The following is a 23,245-nucleotide window of genomic DNA, read 5'->3' as shown; positions in this document are numbered from 1 at the left end:
CACTCTTTCATGATTAAAAAGTCAAACACTCAACAAACTAGGAATAGAAGGAAACTATCTCAATATAATAAAGGCCTCATAACTTACTCAAACCTTCCTTTAGATAGTGAGGAGGGAAGTGATGTTATGAAAGATGGTGGAGTAGAGAAATCAAGGAATTTGTCTTTTCACCAAAACAACTATTGATAGAATTAGCTCTTTTGAAACTCTGGAATCTAGTTGAATACTTACAGTATCCAGGGGAATGCTTGATGAAGAGAGAGGCTGGCATTTAGGGAAATCTCTGTCAGGTCACTGGCTGACCACAGAGATGAAACAATACTTCAGTGAACACACATGTCAAGGAATATAGTCTTTGCAAAAACAGTGTGGAAAGACACTAAACAGACAACTGCAGCCTTCATCAGGCAACAACAGAAATTTCTGGGGAGGGTAGAGAATCTAATTTCCAGAGTTACTATGTTACAATGTCCAAAATGTTCTGTTCTCAATAAAAAATTACAAAGAATACAAAGAAACATGGAAGTATATAACCCATTCACATGGAAAAAAAGAAACTGACAGATGAAGTCCAGACACTGGATTTGGTAGAGAAAGACTTTAAAATAACTGTCTTAAATATGCTCAAAGAGGTGAAGGGAACCAGGGACAAAGAACTAAATGAAATCCTGAGAATGATATATGAGCAACAAGACAATATCAATAAAGAGAAATTATGAAAATGAACCAAATAGAAATTCTAGAGCTGAAAAGTACTATAGGTGAAATGAAAAATTCATTAGAGGGTTTTAACAGTAGATTTGAGCAGGCAGGAGAAAGAATCAGCAAACTTGCAGATAGATCAAATGAGATTACATAGTGTCTGGAGCAGAAAGAATACAAGAATGAAGAAGAGTCTAAAGGACATATGGGATTCTATCAAGCTTAACAACATATGCATTACGAGAGTGCCAAAAGGAAATGAGAGAGAAAAAGGGTGAAAATATTTGGCAAAAATGAAATAATGGCCCAAAACTCTCCAAATTTGATGGAAGACATACATCTACATGATCCAAGAGGCACAGTGAAGGAAAAGCAGAATACACTCAAAGAGAGCTATACCAAGACACTATACTGTAATCAAAATGTTGAAAGACAAAGACAAAGACAGAGAATCTTGAAAGGAACAAAAGTGGCTCATGAACAAGAAATCCTCAATAAGATCAACAGCTGATTTCTTATCAGAAACCATGAAGTCCAGAAGGCAGTGACAGGGTTTGATTGTTTATTTATTTAGGCCACGCCGCATGGCATGTGGGATCCTGGTTCCCTGAACAGGGATCAAACCCATGCCCCCTGCATTGGAAGCACGGAGTCTTAACCACTGGACCACCAGAGAAGTCCCATTGATATGGTATATTTAGAATGCTGAGAGGAAAACACTATCAAGCAAGGATTCTATATCTGGCAAAACTATCCTTCACAAATGAAGGAGAAATTAACACATTTGTTAACACATAACAAAAGCGAAGGGTGTTTGTTACTAGTAGGGCTTCCCCATACAGGAAATGCTAAAGAGAGCTCTTCAGGATGAAATAAAAGGACACTGGAAGAAAAGTTACACTGGCCATATGAAGAAATAAAGATGACTGGCAAAGATGACTACATATGTAAATACAAAAGCTAATATTCTTGTATTTTTGGTATGTAACTCCTCTTTTGTTTCCTATATTATTTAAAAGACAAATGCACAAAACAATGATTTTAAAGCTATGTTAATGGACACATAATGTAAAAGATGTAATTTGTGACAATAACAATATAAAGAGGGGATGGAGCTGGATAGAGACAGAGATAATGTACACTATTGGAAATAAGTTGATATCAATTCAAACTACTTTGTTATAAATTTAGGATGTTAACTGTAATCTCCATGTAATCATTAAGAAAATAATGAAAAACTATGCAAAAAAGGAAATGAAGAGGGATCATAATGATACATTAGAAAAAAAATCAAATACAAAAGAAGGCGATATTGGAGGAATTGAGAAACAAAATAGACAAGACATATACAAAACAAACAGCACGATGACAGAAGTAAGTCCTTCATTATCAGTAGTTACTGTAAATGTAAATGGATTAAACTCACCAGTTAAAAGACAGAGATAGGCAGAATGGATTTAAAAAACCATGATCCAACTATATGCTACTATAAAGAGACCCACTTTAAAGACACAAATAGGTTGAATGTGATAAAATGAAAAAAGATATTCCATGCAAATAATAACCAAAAGAGAGCTGGAATGATTATACTAATAGCAGATAAAATAGATTTTAAGTCATACACTTTTACAAGAGAAAAAGAAGGACATTATTTATATTAATAAAAATGTCAAATCATCAAGAAGACATAACAACTGTAAATACGTATACATCTATCAACAGAGCCCAAAAGTATATGAAGCAAACATTGACAAAATCGAAGGAAGATACAGACAGTTGTACAACAAGGAGACTTCAATATCCCACTTTCAATAATAGAACAACCAGACAGAAAATCACAAAGGAAACAGAGAACTAGAAAACGCTATAAAACAACTAGACTTATATATAGAACACCTCACCCAACAACAGTAAAATAAGTATTCTTAAATGCACATGCAACATTCTCCAGGATAGACCATATGTTAGGTCATAAGGCAATTCTCAAAATATTTTAAAGATCAAATCATATAGAGTACCTTTTCCAGAACAGTGGAATGAAGCTAGAAATAATAACAGAGATAAAACTGGAATTTAAACACCACACTCTTAAACAACCAATGGGTCAAAGAAGAAATCACTATTAGAAATTGGAAATTAGAAAATACATTGAGATAAATAAAAATGAAAACACAACATATAAAAACACATGCGATGCAGCAAAGCCAATGGTCAGAGGGAAATTTCTGGCTGTAAATGTCTAGTAAAAAGAAAGAAAGATCTCAAATCAACAACCTAGGTGTACACCTTAAGGAACAAGAAAAAGAAGAGAAAACTAAACCCAAAGCCAGCAGAAGGAAGGAAATATTAAAGATTAGAGCAGAGATAAACAAAAGAGAGATAGAAAAATAACAGAATCAACAAAATGAAAAGTTGTTTTTTGACAATATCAACAAAATTGGCAAAGCTTTAGCTAGACTGACTAAAAGGAGAAAAGACAGAACTACTAAAATCAGAAACAAAAGCAAGGACATTACTATTGATCTTGCAAAAATTAAAAGGATTATAGAGAATAATATGAACAACTGTATGTTTTCACATTAGATAATCTATACAAATGGACAAATTCCTAGAAACACACAAATTACCAAAACTGACTTCACACAAAATAGGCAATCTCAACAGCCTATAATAAAGACATTGAATAAGTAATCAAAAATCCCCCAACAAAGAAAAGTCCAGGACCAAAAGTCCTCACTGATGAATTCTACCAAACATAAAAAGATCAATTAACATCAATCCTATTCAATCCCACAAAACAGAAGAGAGGAGTCACTTCCAAATACATTATATGAGGACAAGATTCATCTGATACCAATGCCAGACAAAGATGCTAAAGAAAAGAAAACTACATGATTATTTCTGCTTATGAATATAGAACTAAACAGCCTCACCATATTACTAGCAAAACAAATCCAATAGACCATTAAAAGGATTATACACCATGACTAAGTGGGATTTATCCCAAGAATGCAAGGGTGGTTCAACCTAAGAAAATCAATTGATTTAATACACTACATCAATAGAACAGAGGAAAGAAATATCCACATGATCATCTCAATAGACACAGAAAAAGCATTTGACAAAATTCCACAAACACACTTTCATGATAAAAACAATCAACTTGGAATAAAAGAGAACTTCCTTATCATGATAAAAGGCATTTATGAAAAACCCACAACTAACATCCTGCTCAATGATAAAAGACTGAAAGTTTTCTCCCTGTGATCAGGAACAAGACAAGAATGCTTTCTTTCACCACTGCTATTCAATATTATACTGGAATTCTCAAATCAATTAAGCAAGAGAAAGAAATAAAAGACATACAAGTTGGAAAGAAGTAAAACTATCTCTGTTTGTAGATGACATATTTCTATACATAGAATATTCCATAGATTCCCCCCACTGCAAAATTACCAGAACTAATAAAGTCAGCAAAGTTGTAAGGTACAAGATCAACACACAAAAATAAGTTGTATTTCTACATACTAGCAATACTAGTTGTATTTCTATATGCTGGAAATAAAATTAAGAAAAAAATTCCATTTACAATAGTATCCAAAAGAATAAAATAATATAAAGGTAAAAGACTTGTATACTGAAAACTACAAAATATTGCTGAAGAAAACTGAAGACTTAAATAAATGGAGATATATCCCATGTTCATGAGTTGGAAGACTTATTGTTAACTTGGGAATACTCTCCAAAGTGATCTACAGATTTAGTGTAATCCCTATCAAAATTCCAATGCTTTTTTTGCAGAAATGAAAAAGCTAATCCTTAAATTCATATGGAACTTCAATGGGCCACGAATAACCAAACAATTTTGAAATAGAAAAACAAAGTTAGGAGACTTTCTCTTCCCATTTCAAAACTCACTACAAAACTACAGTTGTCAGAAGAGTGTGGTACTGGTATAAAAATAAGCATATAGACCAATGGAATAGAAAGAGAGTTCAGAAATAAATGCAAATATATATGGTTATTGGTTTTCGACAAGTATGCCAAGACTGCTCAATATAGTCTCTTAAACAAGTGGTACTAGAAAATAGTCTCTTATACAAATGTTACTAGAAAAAAATGGGCATCTTCATGCAAAAAAAAAGAAGTTGAACCCCTACCTCACTCCATATACAAAAATTCACTCAAGATGGATCAATGACCTAAATGTAACAGCTAAAACCATAAAAGTATTAGAAGAAAACACAGTGGTAAATCTTCATGACTTCATATTTAGCAATAGATTCTTAGATTTGACACCAAAATCATGAGCAATGAAAGGATAAATTGACTTCCTAGAAATTAAAAACTTTTGGGCAAAAAAAGGACATTATCAAGAATGTGAAAAGACAATCTATAGAATGGGAGAAGATATTGGCAAATCATATATCTGATAAGGTTTGACATCTAGAACTCTTACAACTCAACAACAAAATACAAACTACTCAATTTACAAATGGGCAAAAGACCTGAATAGATATTTCTCTGAAGATGTACACATGGCCAACAAGCACACAAAACAATGTTCAACAGTATTGATCGTTAAGGAAATGCAAGTGAAAACCACAATGAGATATTACTTCACACCCACTAGGATGACTTCAGTTTTTTATTTTTATTTATTTATATAAATTTATTTATTTATTTATTTATTTATTTATTGGCTGCATTGGGTCTTCGTTGCTGCACACAGGCTTTCTTTAGTTGTGGTGAGTGGGGGCTACTCTTGGTTGCGGTGTGTGGGCTTCTCATTGCGGTGGCTTCTCTTATTGTGCAGCATGGGCTCTAGGCGCACGGGCTTCAGTAGTTGTGGCATATGGGCTCAGTAGTTGTGGCTCATGGGCTGTAGAGCACAGGCTCAGTAGTTGTAGCGCACAGGCTTAGCTGCTCCGCTAAGGGGATCTTCCCGGACCAGGGCTCGAACCCGTGTTCCCTGCATTGGCAGGCGGTTTCTTAACCACTGCGCCACCAGGGAAGCCCGACTTCAGTTTTTAAAACAAGAAAAATAACAAGTGTTGGCAACAATATGGAGAAACAAGAACCCTCATACATTGCTGTATGTACGAGGTGGGATACATAAAAAGATGCAGTTGCGGAAAGTAAATGAGAAGTTTGGCAGTTCCTCAAAAAGTTAAACACAGAATTACTCTGTGACCCAGAATATCCACGGCTAGGTATGTACTCAAGAGAAATGAGAACACGTGTCCACACAGAAACTTCCACGTATTTTGCGGCATTGTTCATAAAAGCCCCAAAGTAGACACAACCCAAATATTCATCAATGGGAGAATGGATAAACAAACTGTGCTATATACATACAATGGATCATTACTCAGGCGTAACAAGGAAGGAAATACTACATATGCTTACAACTTGGAGGCACCTTGAAAACATTAAATTTTTACATTAAGTAAAAGAAGCCAGACACAAAAGGTCACATGATATATGATTCCTTTCATATGATATATCCAGAATATGCAGATTCACAGAGACAGAAAGCAGATTGGTGGTTACCAGAGAGGGAGAAAGGAATGGGGAAGGATTACTTAATGGATACAAGGTGTTTTCTGAGATGATAAACAAGTTTTGAAACTAGAGGGAGGTGGTGGTTTGCACAACATTTTGAATAACTTAAATACCACTGAATTGTACATTTAAAAACTGTTAATTGTAGGTTATGTGAATTTCACCAAAATTTAAAAAATTTTTAAAAAGTGAGAAGAAACTGGCTTACTGTTTTTTTTCCTCTTGAGATAATGCTTGCCAAACAATTTTATTCAGGCGCCTGTTTAAAAAAAAAAAATCAACAATAGTTATTTAATAGCAACAGTTCATTTCATGACAAAAAGCTGAACCCGGGCAGGGAGATCCCAAGCCACGCAGCACCACCACCGCTGGACCACGTCATTGCCACTCGCTCAAAGAGATTGGATGTGAGTGTCTCCCACCCTCAGCATCACTGCAGAAACCTCGGGATTTCGTGGCAATCATGCTAAATATTAAAGGAGGGCACAGCTCTCAGCTGGATCAGGTAAAACCCAGGCTGAGAAAAGGCAGCAAACAAACGGTTTCACATTATCTCTGCATGAAGATATTTCTAAACACCCACTGCTTTTCTTCATAAGGAAAAATATGTGTGCCCTTAGCCTGCCTTCTGTAGACATTCTTCTGTCTGGATTCTCAGAGCAAAAATAAAAGGTTAATAGGGTCATAAATAAGAGGATTGGGACACACTTTAGAGATCAACCAGCCTGATCTCCTTGTTTTCCAAAGGCAGCTGCCAAGAGGGGCAGACAGATGAAGCGCCTTACTTATCCAGCACCGAGAGTTGGTGGGGCTGAGATTTTAATCTCACCAAACGTGTTTGCAGAGAGATACTGGCAACCCAAGAAGAAAGGAGAAAGTTGGAGCCAGTGCTTTCTATCAGGTAGTTACAGGTCCTTTTCTTGTTACTAATCAGTGGTGCTTTTCCCAGAGCTTCCAGCCCAGTTCTGTAGTGCTACATCATCACCCAAATCAGGCTTCCTAGGGCACAGGGCACAGAACACTGGCTCCACAGGTTGTGAGCTGGTGTTCCATGAAGCAAAAAAGCTTCAATAAAATGGGGTGGGAGAATACTGCCTCTCCCCAGGAGGCATGCTTTTCTAATCCTTGGACCCAGCGTCCGTGGCACAGGGCTCTGGGAGCACACTTTAGGTGGTGTTATCCTGCCCTGATCTCCCATCACAGGCCTCGTGAGATCACGGAAAGGGGGTCTGGCACGGTGGTGAAAAGCACAGACCCTGGAGCCAGACTGCCTGGGTCCAAAGCTCAGCTAGCTCCTCCTCTTATTAGCTGGGAGACTTTGGGCCAGTAGCCAACTTTTCTGTAGAAAGGGGGTAATCACAGTACCTCCCTCCCACTGCTGCAGTGCAGACTCAATGAGCAAGTTATGTGCACCGCACACAGAACTGTCTCTCACACAGGCAAACGCTCTGTAAGTGACAGAAAGAGTCAGGAAGTGGGAAATAAGCCAGCTCGGCTCCTGTGTCTCTTGATGTTTTTGGTTCTTTGGGGCCTATTTGAAAATGGTTTTCTTTAATGATGTGGTTGATGAAACAATGATCAGGGCTTCTAAGGCTTGTGTGCATTTCTGGGGAAAAGACAAAACAAAACAAAACTGTAAATCCTTTTAAGTTTAAACCTTGAAAGTGCAGGCAGTAGAGTAGGGAGGCTGGGAGTGTGACAAGGGCTTGGGAGCTACATGGGTCTGGGTTCAAATCTCAGCATCTCCACTTTGCCACCGTGTGAACCTGTTGCATAACTTTTTGAAACACTGTTTTCTTATTGATAAAACAAAGATAACACCACCTACCCTTGGAGTTGTGAGGATTAAGTGAGTTGTATGTATAAAGTGACCAGGAATAGCTAAGGCTCATTCCCTCCAGCTTCTGAAGGAGGGTGAGGCTTAGACACTCAGAAACAGTTGGTGAATGTGGGTCCAATTAGCTAGGACATGTCTCTAATTTTAATTCGGTTCTTCAGAAAATATTTTTCCAAGAGGGTATTTTCATAACCTCTATTATTCCTCTGTTTTCCGCCTTCACTGAACTATTTCAAAGCACACAGGGCAGAAAAAGCGAGTGGGTGTGAGCTGAGGGCAGCAGAGAGTGTGTGAATCCCGGCTCCTCTGTCCCGGAAGGCAACCGTGGGAAAGCCCCTAAGCGTGCGGGACGAGGGCAGTCCTTGTGGGATGCTGGGATTTGACAAACCACAGTTTTCCTCTTTGTTTTAGGAGACTGAAATTTGGCTGAGCGTAGCGTTTACTAGCTTTCTCTACCTCTAGTTTGCAAATCCACTTGTACCGAGTGGCTCATTTGCAAAGCAACTTGTAACTAATGACACTTCAGAAGTCTATTCAGCAGCCCAAGCAAATCGATGATAAGCAGAGGCTACTATGCCTGGTCCCTGAGTCAGAACGGATGCTTCTCCTGTGGATCTGAGGGCTGAGACCTTGACCTTAGATTCACAACACAAGCTGTGGAAAAGTCACCCCAGAATCCAGCCAACCCTGGTAATCCTCACTCAGAGCTTATGCTCAGACACACAAAGCCCAAACTGCTTCTGTAATTCTTAGAATACTGAACCAGAAGGACTCCTACACATGGGCACTAAGTGTGACCAAAACTGCTAGTTTATGTCACTATTTTGGCCAGAGGACTGTGAACTTCCCACTCATTTGGTCATCCCTAACCATACGGACTTAGGGTTATATCTGGCTTACTTGTGGTGGGAAACTCCTTAGAAACATTTTATTGGGGATGAGATGGGGATAAACTAAGTTTCATTAATTACTTTTCATCTTTTGATATACTGCATATCTTTAGAAAGATGAAGCAAGATGGAAAAGGGAACTGACATTTATGCCAGCAAAATCCTTCAATACTATTGAATACAAAAGATCAGGAAGCTTTGTTCTATATAATATTAATGTTAATATTATTAAATAACAATATTCAATAAATAATTCATTTAAAATAAACATCAAGTTATTAATACCAAATAATTAATACTAATGCAATCAATAATATCAAACATTAATCATGTGAAAAGAAATGTTAATGATCATATTTAAATTAATATCATTTTAATAAACAATATAGTATAATATTCCTCTAAGGGTACTAAAAGGCTTTTCCGGATTCACTCATTGGAAGTAAGAACTGGAAAAAATCACTACTATGTCTGTATTTTGGTTTTGCCATTAACGAAGGACTCTCTTCTGCCTGGGAAGGAAGGGTCCCTGTCCTGGAAACTCTCGGGAAAGGGTCAGCTCAGTGGGAAGAGCTGTGTGACCCTTCCATTCCATGTATTTATGGTTATTTTAGCATCAGCAGATATAGGGAATGAAAGAGGGAAATAATTAACATTAGTTGCTCTTCATATATAATTTACATAACCCTCACAACTGCCCCGTGAGCCAGATCTTGTAAATGAAGCTCTCAAGTGTCATATGACCTATCAAGTAGCTGTCAGAGCCAAGAATGAAACTCCCGAGCTATCTGACCTCAAAGCCCCAGCTCATGGCCTTGCATCAGGCTTTCACAGACCAGGTAATACAGCACTCAAATATTTGAATGAGTCAAGCAAATTAAATTACAATATGAATGATATTATTATATTTCATTTTGAATAACTGAATTGGATCAATTTTAATAAGTAAACTTGAATTAGATCAAATTCAAATTAAATTCCAACAGTCAAAAAAAATATATATATATATATATTATATATATATAGTGACACCTGCTAGGAAGAGGAGAAGACCGGGGGGAAAGCAAGCAGCCCAGCCCCTGCCTTCGGGGGCCAGCATCCTTGCAGGGAAGGGACAGGCCTGTACAGAAGCTGTGAGCGCTCCGAGGGCCACACGCAAGGTGGGTGGTGCAGAGTCGTTGCGGAAAGGCCTCTCTGGGGAGGGCCATTGGCGCTGAGGCAAGAAGGGAAGAAAGAGGACAGCTGGTGGGAGGGGGCAGGAAGAGGGGCAGTGGAGCTTCAAGGCAAGGGAAGGACTGCCTGGTGCAGGGGCAGGGAGGCGGAGAACAGGGCCAGCACCAGTAAGAGGGTAACTACAGAGCAAAGTCTCAGGCCCACAGGGGAGAGCGAGCCTTGGCAGAGTTCAGCCTGCCTTCGAGAGAAACGAAGGGCCCACAAAGACTCAGAGAAGTCCTGAGAAGCCCATGGAGGCAGCTGCAGGAGCTCATGCGACACAGCCTCAGTTCTCAGGCAAGGGCAGTGGAGGAGGCTCAAGTGTAAGGAAATTTGGAGAGGACCGTGATGGGCGTGGGGCGGAAAGGCCAGCCTCTGGGCTGGGTCATGCACTCCAGGCAACAGAAGTCAGGCTTTATACTTTTTTTGAACACACACTAGACACACTGCAAAATGACAACAGATCAGTGAATGCTGGCCTGGGCCCCGTCGTTCACTTTGGCGTACTTTATTACCTTTTCCCCAGCCACATGGTAGTAAATGAAAACCCAATTGCACAGCTTCCAGAACCAAAAATAGGCTTGCCTGGAGGAGCTGGGTAGCTCAAAGTTTAATTAAGCCTGTGCACCGCGGACTAATTAAGTGCTGAGGGGCAGGGTGCGGAGGTGATTAGAGAGCTGGGAGAGGGTGAGATTCTAGCCCCAGAGCTGTGTGCTCCACCAACACTGTGAGGCAGGCTCCCAGGTCAGGCCGGAAGGAGCCAGGCCCCAGGAAGGGGCTTGGATTCAAGGACCCTGGGTCTCCTTCCCATCTGGGTCTCCTTCTCCAGCCTGGCAGTTGCCTGGAAAACCCTGGGTTATTTGCCCTTGGGAAAAAAGGCCCCCTAACTCACTACTAACACAGTGGCTATTTAAGAGTACAGTTTTCACTGTAGTCAACTTGGTCATCTTCTTGATTTTGATATAAAAATTGTTTAAATAAATTATCTCATTATTGTGGCGTTTTATCTCTTTATTGTGGTGTGGTGTCACTTTACAGAATGTTAGATACTAAAATGGTCCAATTCACTCTGCTAAAAGCAAAGCTTTAAAGAGTTCATGGAAACATGAGATTTCTACAGTTTGAAAAGGGAAGATGGTTTCTTGAAAACCCTGTTGGACATACTCAGGTAAAGTATTGGGTTGGCCAAAAAGTTTGCTCGGGTTTTTCTGTAACATCTTACGGAAAAACCCGAACAAACTTTTTGGCCAACCCAGTACTTAACGCAGTGCTGGCACAGAGGAAGCCCCTTATGTTAGCTGCTGCTGCTGTTAATATTCCTTATGGACCATTGTTAAATAGCTGTGCCAGATGAAAAATTTAAGCTAAAAGAAGAGAAAACAAGCCAAAACAAATTCCACATCCATTAAAGAGTAGCCAGGTGTAATACTCACTTTTCGTAGGACTTAATTGCCTGTTCCACTTTTTGCTTGTAGATATTAAGCTTCACTCCTTGGGGGTTAATTAAAGTCATCTTATTTGTGTCATTGCACACATGTGCCAGAGGGAACACCTATATGCCAATGCCAAAGGAAAGGGTCACTTGATAGGTTAACACGTGCCTTCAGAAATGGATCTAATGGCTGTACAGTATGTTTTTCTGACTATAAAATCAATACATTATATTTGTAGAGAAATTAGAAAACACAGAAAATAAAAAAAAATAAGAATCAGAGATATCACTGCTAACCTTTTCCTTCCAATTTTTAAAACTATATATTTAAAAAATACCCCCCCCCCCAAAAAAAGAAACCTGTTTCAGGAAACCCAAACCAGAATCAAGTGTTATCTTAATAAGCCTCTGTCAAATTGAAGGGCATAGGGCTTCCCTGGTGGCGCAGTGGTTGAGAGTCCGCCTGCCGATGCCGGGGACACGGGTTCGTGCCCCGGTCTGGGAAGATCCCACATGCCGCGGAGCAGCTGGGCCCGTGAGCCATGGCCGCTGAGCCTGCGCGTCCGGAGCCTGTGCTCCGCAACGGGAGAGGCCACAACAGTGAGAGGCCTGTGTACCCCCAAAAAAAAAAAAAAAAAAAAAAAAAAAAATTGAAGGGCATAGGCGATAAGAAATAGAATCTCATTGCTGCTACTTTGTAAATTACTAGCTGGGTTAAACATCTTTCTCACATATTTATTTTAAAGTTGATTTTCTCTTAAGAATATCTGATTTATAGTTAATATCTTTTGATCATTTTCTTTATCAATTTATAAGAGATCCTTATACATGTCAAATAAAGAAGGCTTAGTGATCAATGAAACCACTTTCTGTAAGAACAACAGAGTACCAGAATGAGAGGGCATCTTTTTGAGTTCTTTCTGTCTGTGTCTGATGCTTCCTTCTGGGTTTGGGGATGCCTCTGATTCCATGCTATCTTAACAGTACCTGTAATATTTTACATTTACCTGTCTGCATATTACTTTGTTTCATTCACTGCTGTATTCCTATCACCTAGAACAGTGCCTGGCCCTCAACAAATATCTGTTGATAAATGAATAAATGTATGTTTGCAAAAAGGCCTATTCCATATCTTAATATTTACATAAAAAGAAGAAGTCTAACAGGAGAATACAGGGTCTAACAGTGTTTCAATACTGTGTATGATTCCAACCACGATGAGCATGTAGGCATTTTAGAAATGTGGGGAATCAAAGCAACTATACACCAATAAAACTTAATTTAAAAAAAACAATTAATCATAATAAGACGAAAGAAAGCTTTGGCCTTGACAACAGGGACCTGTGATATTTACTTTCAGAATATTTTCTATCAGTAATTTCAATAAATTGATATGTTAATTTACAAAAATGTGGGAATCACTTTTAAGAAGTAAATTTTTACTTCCAATCCAGATGATACAGAGCTCATGTTTTACGTTCCCCTTTGCCTTCAAAATCATACAAAAATTGTACTGTTGTTATTTAAGGAAAAAATGCATAAAAAGAAAGGAAGGAAAGGAAGAGGGAGAGAAGGGAAAAGAAAGATGTATGGCTGACGTATTTCTAGAGACAAAAAGTTGAATAAGTCAGCAGGGCTGAAGTTGTGTGTTTGTTGACTCTCGTGGGCAGAGATGGCAGGGGCGGTGGGAGCTCAACTCCCAGAAAGCAAGTGGGACTCTGAGTCAGGCTCAGTGCCTGAAGCCAGCACTAGTATGAGGTTCTCTCACCCCTGCAAGAAGGCCCTGCCTGGTGAGAGAGGACACTAGTTCAGTCTAACAACCAAGAACTGAATCAAGCCACCCTCAATCTACACTATCCCAGTATCATCATGGGACAAGAGCTCTAAATACCAATGACTGGGGTACAAGGGGATGGATTTAGGTAACTGCAAAACAGAAGACAGAGAAAAAAACAGATTTTTTAAAATCTTGTCAAAATGTGCCAACGGGGCTTCCCTGGTGGCGCAGTGGTTGAGAGTCCGCCTGCCGTTGCAGGGGACACTGGTTCGTGCCCCGGTCCGGGAAGATGCCACATGCCACAGAGAGGCTGGGCCCGTGAGCCATGGCCGCTGAGCCTGCACGTCTGGAGCCTGTGCTCCTCAACGGGAGAGGCCACAACAGTGAGAGGCCTGCGTACCGCAAAAAAAAAAAAAAAAAAGTACCAACGTACTAAAATTCCTAAATACACACACAAAAATGCTAAAAACAGTAGCTGAGCAAATCAACAATCAGAACATCAATTCACGTGAGTAGAAATTAATTTTACGAGCCACCTAACAATAACTTTACATGAATTATGATTAAAATTAAGTATGGTTAGGTTGTTCAAAGATGTAACAGTCGTATAAAAGTGTAACAGAGTGCCGTTAAGAACAAATAGATGAGAAAAAGAACAGTATTTTAAATAATAAAGTCATGTAAAAAAATAGATATTGAAATTGCAAACTACATAATTTTGCAATTAAAACATCAAGACCAGGGCTTCCCTGGTGGCACAGTGGTTGAGAGTCCGCCTGCTGATGCAGGGGACACAGGTTCGTGCCCCGGTCCGGGAAGATCCCACATGCCACGGAGTGGCTAGGCCCGTGAGCCATGGCCGCTGAGCCTGTGTGTCCGGAGCCTGTGCTCCACAACGGAAGAGGCCGCAACAGTGAGAGGCCCGCGTACCGAAAAACAAAAAAAAACAAAAAAAACATCAAGACCAAAAGAAACAAACAAAATAGCCAAAGATTCAGAAGGCTGAAAAGCAAGAAATTTAGTCTGGCTGAATAGTCAAACCTTGCTACTTGTCAGACACAAGAATTCATCATGTGGCTTCTAAGCAATCTTTGTCAAAGAGAAGAAGCCAAAACAGTGGGTTAAAAGTTGAGTTGACTGGACTTTAAAAACTTAATGAAATTTGCAGAAGTGGAAAAAAAACCCAACCAAACAAACAAAAAACACCATCTCTTAAAATTTCACATAAACTTTCAGAGGAAAAATAATCAGTCTCAACAAAATGAAAGACCCTTACATATTTATCTCCCCTGGGAAAAAGACCCCTCTAGAAGTCTATAAATAGCTCTGCAAATTGCCAGCTTATGGCTCAACTGCAAATCAACACCATGAAATATTTAGCAGTATTATACCATTTCACCAGGATCCGCTGGATGCCTGTCTGATGGTGAGTAAAGAAAACCCATTGTTTAACGCTCTACCTCCCTCTTTGGTGGATTTGGATCTCATGGCTTGCATGGCCATCATGGACTTCAGTGTGGCAGGAGTTCAAATTTGGCTCGTGTGCACCCACTCTCATTCCTTTCTGCATGCAGATTTAGGGAAAGACAAAGTCATACTCCACACCTTCAGTCTGTGGTCTTAGTTTTTACAACGTGGTAGTCACGTGGAGGTCCCATGGGCTATTCTCTTTATGATGTCAAGTTTAGTGTGACTATGAGGTCATAAGGGGCATATTCTCACAGGGCCTTGGGGCGTCAGAATCATGGCTTCCCAGCTTCTGTAGGGAAGCAGGTGGTGAGGAGAGTGTGATTAATGAGGAAACTGACACTATTTGAGAGGGAATGAAACCATCTGGTCACACCTCCTGAACATGTTTTACTTGTTACCTCTTTCTTTTTTTCTCTTGTTTTTATAAGAAGAGGGAAATGTAGACACAGAGACAGAGAAGGCCAGGCCATGTGATGACAGAGGCAGAGACTGGAGTAAGGCAGCTCCAAGCCAAGGGATGCCAAGGATTCCACCACCAGAAGCTAGGGACAGTCAAGGAAGGGCTCTTCCTTAGAGCCGTCAGAGGAAGCACGGCCCTGCCGACACTTAGATTTCAGACTTCCAGCCTCCAGAATTGTGAAAGAATAAACAAATTTCTAAGCCACCCAGTTTGCGGCACACTTTGTCACAGCAAACCTAGGAAACTAATACAGAGATATGAATACATATATATAACTGTTTATGTTTTCAAAACAAAATAATGGAACTAACTAGCTGTTGGCAGATCTAGGAATGACTTCTTGGAATGACTGGGGGAACTTGGCTCTGCTCCACGTGTCTCTAGAAGGCTTGACCAGGCATGTTCCCAGGCACAAATGAGTAAGCAGAAATGGCCAAGGAGACTTAATGCCTGGGCTTGGAACTGGTATACCCTTGCTTCCGTTTCATTCTATTGGTCAAAGATACTTGCTACCTCTTATAATGCAAATCAAGCATTAACAACTAATGGGAGACCCTTCTGGACTGTGTTTGAAAATAAAAGGGAGCCTCAAGGTATACCTTCTTCAATTCTCTTGAGGTAAACCTAGAAGCCTTACCAAATTGATGCTAATCACACCCTGTGTGAGAAGATTTTAACTGTGAGGTATGGAGGGCAGAGGGAGGAAGGGGGGGCAGGGGGGAGGGGGGGAGTGAGAGAGAGATACTGACCATAATTCCTGGAATTCATGGACAGCCCTAGTTTGGGCTGATTCTGTTAGAATTTTTCCCAGTGTTAGACCAGAGATACACCTTAACCACTAATTTTGTCAATAGGTGAGAATAGTTTTTATCAATTCTATTAAGAATAGTTTTATCAATAATGGGATTGTAGCTTCAAGATGGCAGAGTAGAAGGACATGCGCTCACTCCCTCTTGCGAGAGCACCAGAAGCACAACTAACTGCTGAACGATCATCAACAGGAAGACACTGGAACTCACCAAAAAAGATACCCCACATCCAAAGACAAAGGAGAAGCCGCAATGAGATGGTAGGAGTGGTGCAATCACAATAAAATCAAATCCCATAACCGCTGGGTGGGTGACTCACAAACTGGAGAACACTTATACCACAGAAGTCCACCTACTGGAGTGAAGGTTCTGAGCCCCACATCAGGCTTCCCAACCTGGGGGTCCAGCAACGGGAGGAGGAATTCCTAGAGAATCAGACTTTGAAGGCTAGCGGGATTTGACTGCAGGACTTCGACAGCACTGGGGGAAACAGAGACTCTACTCTTGGAGGGCACACACAAAGTACTGTACACACCAGGACCCAGGGGGAAGGAGCAGTGACCCCATAGGAGACTGAACCCGACCTACCTGCTGGTGTTGGAGGTTCTCCTGCGGAGGTGGGGCATGGCTGTGGCTCACCGTGGGGACAAGGACACTGGCAGCAGAAGTTCTGGTAAGTACTCCTTGGTGTGAGCCCTCCCAGAGTCTGCCATTCGCCCCTCCAAAGAGCCTGCAGGCTCCAGTGCTGGGTCGCCTCAGGCCAAACAACCAACAGGGAGGGAACTCAGCCCCATCCATCAGCAGACAAGCGGAATGAATTTTACTAAGCTCTGCCTACCAGAGCAACACCTAGCTCTGCCCACCACCAGTCCCTCCCATCAGGAAGCTTGCACAAACCTCTTAGTTATCCTCATCCACCACAAGGCAGACAGCAGAAGCAAGAAGAACTACAGTCTGGCAGCCTGTTGAATGAAAACCACATTCACAGAAAGAGAGACAAAATGAAAAGGCAGAGGACTATGTACCAAATGAAGGAGCAAGATAAAACCCCAGAAGAACAACAAAATGAAGTGGAGATAGGCAACCCTCCAGAAAAAGAATTCAGAATAATGATAGTAAAGATGATACAGGACCTCGGAAAAAGAATGGAGGCAAAGATCAAGAAGACGCAAGAAATGTTTAACAAAGACGTAGAATTAAAGAGCAAACAAACAGAGATGAACAATACAATAACTGAAATGAAAACTACACTAGAAGGAATCAATAGCAGAATAACTGAAGCAGAAGAATGGATAAGTGACCTGAAAGAATGTGGAAAACATTGCCATGGAAGAGAACATAGAAAAAAGAATGAGAAGAAATGAAGACAGCATAAGAGATCTCTGGGACAACTTTAAACGCACCAACATTCGCATTACAGGGGTCCCGAAGAAGAGGAGAGAGAGAAAGGAACCAAGGAAATATTTGAAGAGCTTACAGTCAAAAAACTTCCCTAACATGGGAAAGGAAATAGCCACCCAAGTCCAGGAAGCACAGAGAGTCCCAGGCAGGATAAACCCAAGGAGAAACATGCCGAGTAATCAAATTGACAAAAATTAAAGACAAAGAAAAATTATTAAAAGCAACAAGGGAAAAATGACAACATACAAGGGAACTCCCATAAGGTTAACAGCTGATTTCCCAGCAGGAACTCTACAAGGCAGAAGGGAGTGGCATGATATATTTAAAGTGATGAAAGGGAAGAACGTACAACCAAGATTACTCTGCCCGGCAAGGATCTCATTCAGATTTGACAAACAAATCAAAAGCTTTATAGACAAGCAAAAGCTAAGAGAACTCAGCACCACCAAACCAGCTCTACAACAAAATGCTAAAGGAACTTCCCTAAGTGGGAAACATAAGAGAAGAAAAGGACCTACAAAAACAAACCCAAAACAATTAAGAAAATGGTAATAGGAACATACATATTGATAATCAACTTAAATGTGAATGGATTAAATGCTCCAACCAAAGGACACAAGCTTGCTGAATGGATACAAAAGCAAGACCCATATATATGTAATCTACAAGAGACCCACTTCAGACCTAGGGACACATACAGACTGAAAGTGAGGGGATGGAAAAAGATATTCCATGCAAATGGAAATCAAAAGAAAACTGGAGTACCAATACTCATATCAGATAAAATAGACTTTAAAATAAAGAATGTTACAAGAAACAAGGAAGGACACTACATAATGATCAAGGGATCAATCCAAGAAGAAGATATAACATTTATAAATATATATGCACCCAACATAGGAGCACCTCCATACATAAGGCAAATGCTAACAGCTATAAAAGAGGAAATCGACAGTAACACAATAATAGTGGGGGACATTAACACCTCATTTACACAGATGAACAGATCACCCAGACAGAAAATTAATAAGGAAACACAAGCTTTAAATGACACAATAGAACAGATATATTTAATTGATATTTATAGGACATTCCACCCGAAAACAGCAGATTACACTTTCTTCTCAAGTGCACACGGAACATTCTCCAGGATAGATCACATCTTGGGTCACAAATCAAGCCTCAGTAAATTTAAGAAAATTGAAATCATATCAAGCATCTTTTCCAACCACAATGCTATGAGATTAGAAATAAATTACAGGGGAAAAAATGTAAAAAACACAAACACATGGAAGCTAAACAATATGTTACCAAATAACCAAGAGATCATTGAAGATATCAAAGAGGAAATCAAAAAATACCTAGAGACAAATGACAACAAAAACACGATGATCCAAAACCTACGGGATGCAGCAAAAGCAGCTCTAAGAGGAAAGTTTATAGCAATACAATAAGAAACAGGAAAAATCACAAATAAACAATCTAACCTAGGGAAAGAAGAACAAACAAAACCCAAAGTTAGCAGAAGGAAAGAAATCATAAAGATCAGAACAGAAATAAATGAAATAGAAACAAAGAAAACAATAGCAAAGATCAATAAAACTAAAAGCTGGTTCTTTGAGAAGATAAACAAAATTGATAAACCTTTACCCAGACTCATCAGGAAAAAGAGGGAGAGGACTCAAATCAATAAAAATAGAAATGAAAAAGGAGAAGTTACAATGGACACCACAGAAATACAAAGCATCATAAGAGACCAGTACAAGCTAATTCTATGCCAATAAAATGGACAACCTGGAAGAAATGGAAAAATTCTTAGAAAGGTATAACATCCAAGACTGAACCAGGAAGAAATAGAAAATATGAACAGACCAATCACAAGTAATGAAATTGAAACTGTGATTAAAAATCTGCCAACAAACAGAAGTCTTGGACCAGATGGCTTCACAGGTGAATTCTATCAAACATTTAGAGAAGAACTAACAACCATCCTTCTCAAACTCTTCCAAAAAATTGCAGAGGACGGAACACTCCCAAATTCATTCTATGAGGCCACCATCACCCTGGTACCAGACAAAGATACTACAAAAAAAGAAAATTACAGACCAATGTAACTGAAGAATATAGATGTAAAAATCCTCAACAAAATACTAACAAACAGAATAAACAACACATTAAAAAGATCATACACCATGAAGAGGTAGGATTTATCCCAGGGATACAAGGATTCTTCAATGTAAACAAATCAATCAGTGTGATATACCATATTAACAAATTAAAGAATAAAAACCATATGATCATCTCAATAGATGCAGAAAAAGCTTTGGACAAAATTCAATACCCATTTATGATAAAAAAAAAAAAACTCTCCAGAAAGTGGGCATAGAGGCAACCTACCTCAACATAATAAAGGCCATGTATGACAAACCCACAGCCAACATCACTCTCAATGGTGAAAAACTGAAAGCATTTCCTCTAAGATCAGGAACAAGACAAGGATGTCCACTCTCGCCACTATTATTCAACATAGTTCTGGAAGTCCTAGCCACGGCAATCAGAGAAGAAAAAGAAAGAAAGGAATACAAATTGGAAAACAAGAAGTAAAACTGTCACTGTCTGCAGATGACATGATACTGTACATAGATAATCTTAAAGATGCCACCAGAAAACTACTAGAGCTAATCAATGAATTTGGTAAAGTAGCAGGATACCAAATTAATGCACAGAAATCTCTTGCATTCCTATCCACTAACAACAAAAGCCCAGAAAGAGAAGTTAAGGAAACAATCCCAGTCACCATTGCAACAAAAAGAACAAAATACCTAGAAATAAACCTACCTAGGGAGGTTAAAGACCTGTACTCAGAAAACTATAAGACACTGATGAAAGAAATCAAAGACGACACAAACAGATGGAGAGATATACCATGTTCTTGGATTGGAAGAATCAATATTGTGAAAATGACTATACTACCCAAAGCAATCTACAGATTCAATGCAATCCCTGTCAAATTACCAATGGCATTTTTTACTAGATGGAGACACAAAAGACCCTGAATAGCCTAAGCAATCTTGAGAGAAGAAAATGGAGCTGGAGGAATCAGACTCCCTGACTTCAGACTATACTACCAAGCTACAGTAATCAAAACAATATGGTACTGGCACAAAAACAGAAATATAGATCCATGGAATAGCATAGAAAGCCCAGAGATAAACCCATGCAGCTATGGTCAACTAATCTATGACAAAGGAGGCAAGCATACACAATGGAGACAAGACAGTCTCTTCAATAAGTGGTGCTGGGAAAACTGGACAGTTACATGTAAAAGAGTGAAATTAGAACACTTCGTAACACCATACACAAAAATAAACTCAAAATGGATTAAAGACCTAAATGTAAGACCAGACACTACAAAACTCTTAGAGGAAAAAATAGGAAGAACACTCTTTGACATATCACGTATCACAGCAAGATCTTTTTTGACCCACCTCCTAGAGTAATGGAAATAAAAACAAAAATAAACAAATGGGACCTAATGACACTTAAAAGCTTCTGCACAGCACAGGAAACTATAAACAAGACGAAAAGACAACGCTTAGAATGGGAGAAAATATTTGCAAACGAATCAATGGACAAAGGATTAATCTCCAAAATATATAAACAGCTCATGCAGCTCAATATTAAAAAAACAAACAACCCAATACAAAAATGGGTAGAAGACCTAAATAGCCATTTCTCAAAGAAGACATACAGATGGCCAAGAGGCACGTGAAAAGCTGCTCAACATCACTAATTATTAGAGAAATGCAAATCAAAACTACGATGAGGTATCACCTCACACCAGTTAGAATGGGCATCATCAGAAAATCTACAAACAACAAATGCTGGAGAGGGTGTGGAGAAAAGGGAACACTCTTGCACCGTTGGTGGGAATGTAAATTGATACAGCCACTATGGAGAACAGTATGGAGGTTCCTTAAAAAACTAAAAATAGAAATACCATACGACCCAGCAACCCCACTACCAGGCATATACCCAGAGAAAACCATAATTCAAAAAGACACATAATCCCTAATGTTCATTGCAGCACTATTTACAATAGCCAGGTCACGGAAGCAACCTAAATGCCTATCGACAGAAGAATGGATAAGGAAGATGTGGTACATATATACAATGGAATATTACTCAGCCATAAAAAGGAATGAAATTGGGCCATTTGTAGAGACGTGGATGGACCTAGAGACTGTCACACAGAATGAAGTAAGTCAGAAAGAGAAAAACAAATATCATACATTAACGCATATATGTAGAATCTAGAAAATTGGTACAGATGAACTGGTTTGCAAGGCAGAAATAGAGACACAGATGTAGAGAACAAACGTATGGACACCAAGGGGGGAAAGCGGGGTTCGGGGGGTGGTGGCAGTGGGATGAACTCGGAGATTGGGATTGACATGTATACATTCATATGTGTAAAATAGATACCTAATAAGAACCTGCTGTATAAAAAATAACAATAAAATAAAAATTAAAAAACATGATAATAGTGGTTATCTCTTACTCTTTGCCAAGTACTAGGCAATCTATATATTTTCTCATTCAATCCCTCTACAGATGTATACATTGAAATGCAGTTTTGTTATTTGGTTTTCCTCTCCACTGAACTCTAGTTTTTTATTCCTTTAAAAAATATTAGTTTCTAGCACAATGCATGTACAAAGTAACCACTTACTGAATATGTAAAAGACTAAAATTATATAAATTCAAATAATGGCTGAGGCTCCAACATTTTTAAAAGTTTATCTGTATTGTAAAATATTGTGTTTGGAGTCTACTAAATTTGAGTTCTCGGTGATTGAGGCACGAGATGAGCGTACCTTTGCTATTTTAAAAGAGGTGTTTGCCAAGAAGGTGAATGATGTAACCAAGATTTTAAGGGATATATTTAGCTTACACAAGAAAACTATTCTCAAACAATAAAAGAAAAAAATTAAAATTGAATACCATTTTCACTTAGCAACTGGCAGGTGTTTTTTGTTGTTGTTTTTTTTAATGTTACTGCTCTAAGTGACAGCAAAGGTGTAGGAAAATAGGCACTCTTAAAATTCCAAGTAAACTGCCCAATAATGGGGGGGAATAGTTAAATTAATTGTAGTAATTCATGTTATTGAATATTAGCACAACCATTAAAATTCATCCAAAATTGGTCATTACAGGGAAATATGTTCATAAGATATGATAAATGAAGAAAGGGGGATACAGAACTGTACACACAGTTATTAGCTGTTAAAGTAGTACAGGAAGAATTCTACCTGACAACATTCTGGCTGTGTTTGTAAGCAATCCCACAACATTTTGAAAATGAGAAAATAGTGTAAACTGGTGTTTATATATTCATCACTCAACACTAACTGAAGTCACCAACTTCACTGTTTTTCAACTAAATCATTTCTTCCAATAAATATCCCAGAGCCTGCTGTCAGACTGGCCAAGGAGAGGTCTGACTGGATGTGAGTAATGAAAATGCAAAGGCTGTGCAAATCCCACGTGGCTGACCCTGAACACGGTGCAGTGACTTTATAGTTGTGCAAACTGCTGAGTGCTGAAGCTTAAACCTCTGCTTAAACAGAAACATCTCCAGGCTCCACAGAACAAACTGAAGGCGGGGCTACAAAGTGAACAGGGAAAGA

At 39.2% G+C, this 23,245-nt stretch overlaps 1 protein-coding gene across 1 annotated transcript in view; it reads right to left on the bottom strand.

Moving 5' to 3' along the window:
* Positions 1-23,245, bottom strand: part of VWA3B (von Willebrand factor A domain containing 3B) — a 218,934-nt gene that overhangs the window by 41,917 nt on the left and 153,772 nt on the right. The window contains 2 exon segments of the mRNA XM_007466893.1: positions 6,476-6,526; positions 11,640-11,758. Of these exon segments, the coding sequence (XP_007466955.1) occupies positions 6,476-6,526; positions 11,640-11,758 (170 nt within the window).

Source organism: Lipotes vexillifer, unplaced genomic scaffold, assembly GCF_000442215.2.
Source record: "Lipotes vexillifer unplaced genomic scaffold, Lipotes_vexillifer_v1.1 scaffold28, whole genome shotgun sequence".
In the NCBI taxonomy this organism is placed as follows: Eukaryota; Metazoa; Chordata; class Mammalia; order Artiodactyla; family Lipotidae; genus Lipotes; species Lipotes vexillifer.
This window is presented reverse-complemented; position numbering and strand designations above follow the sequence as displayed.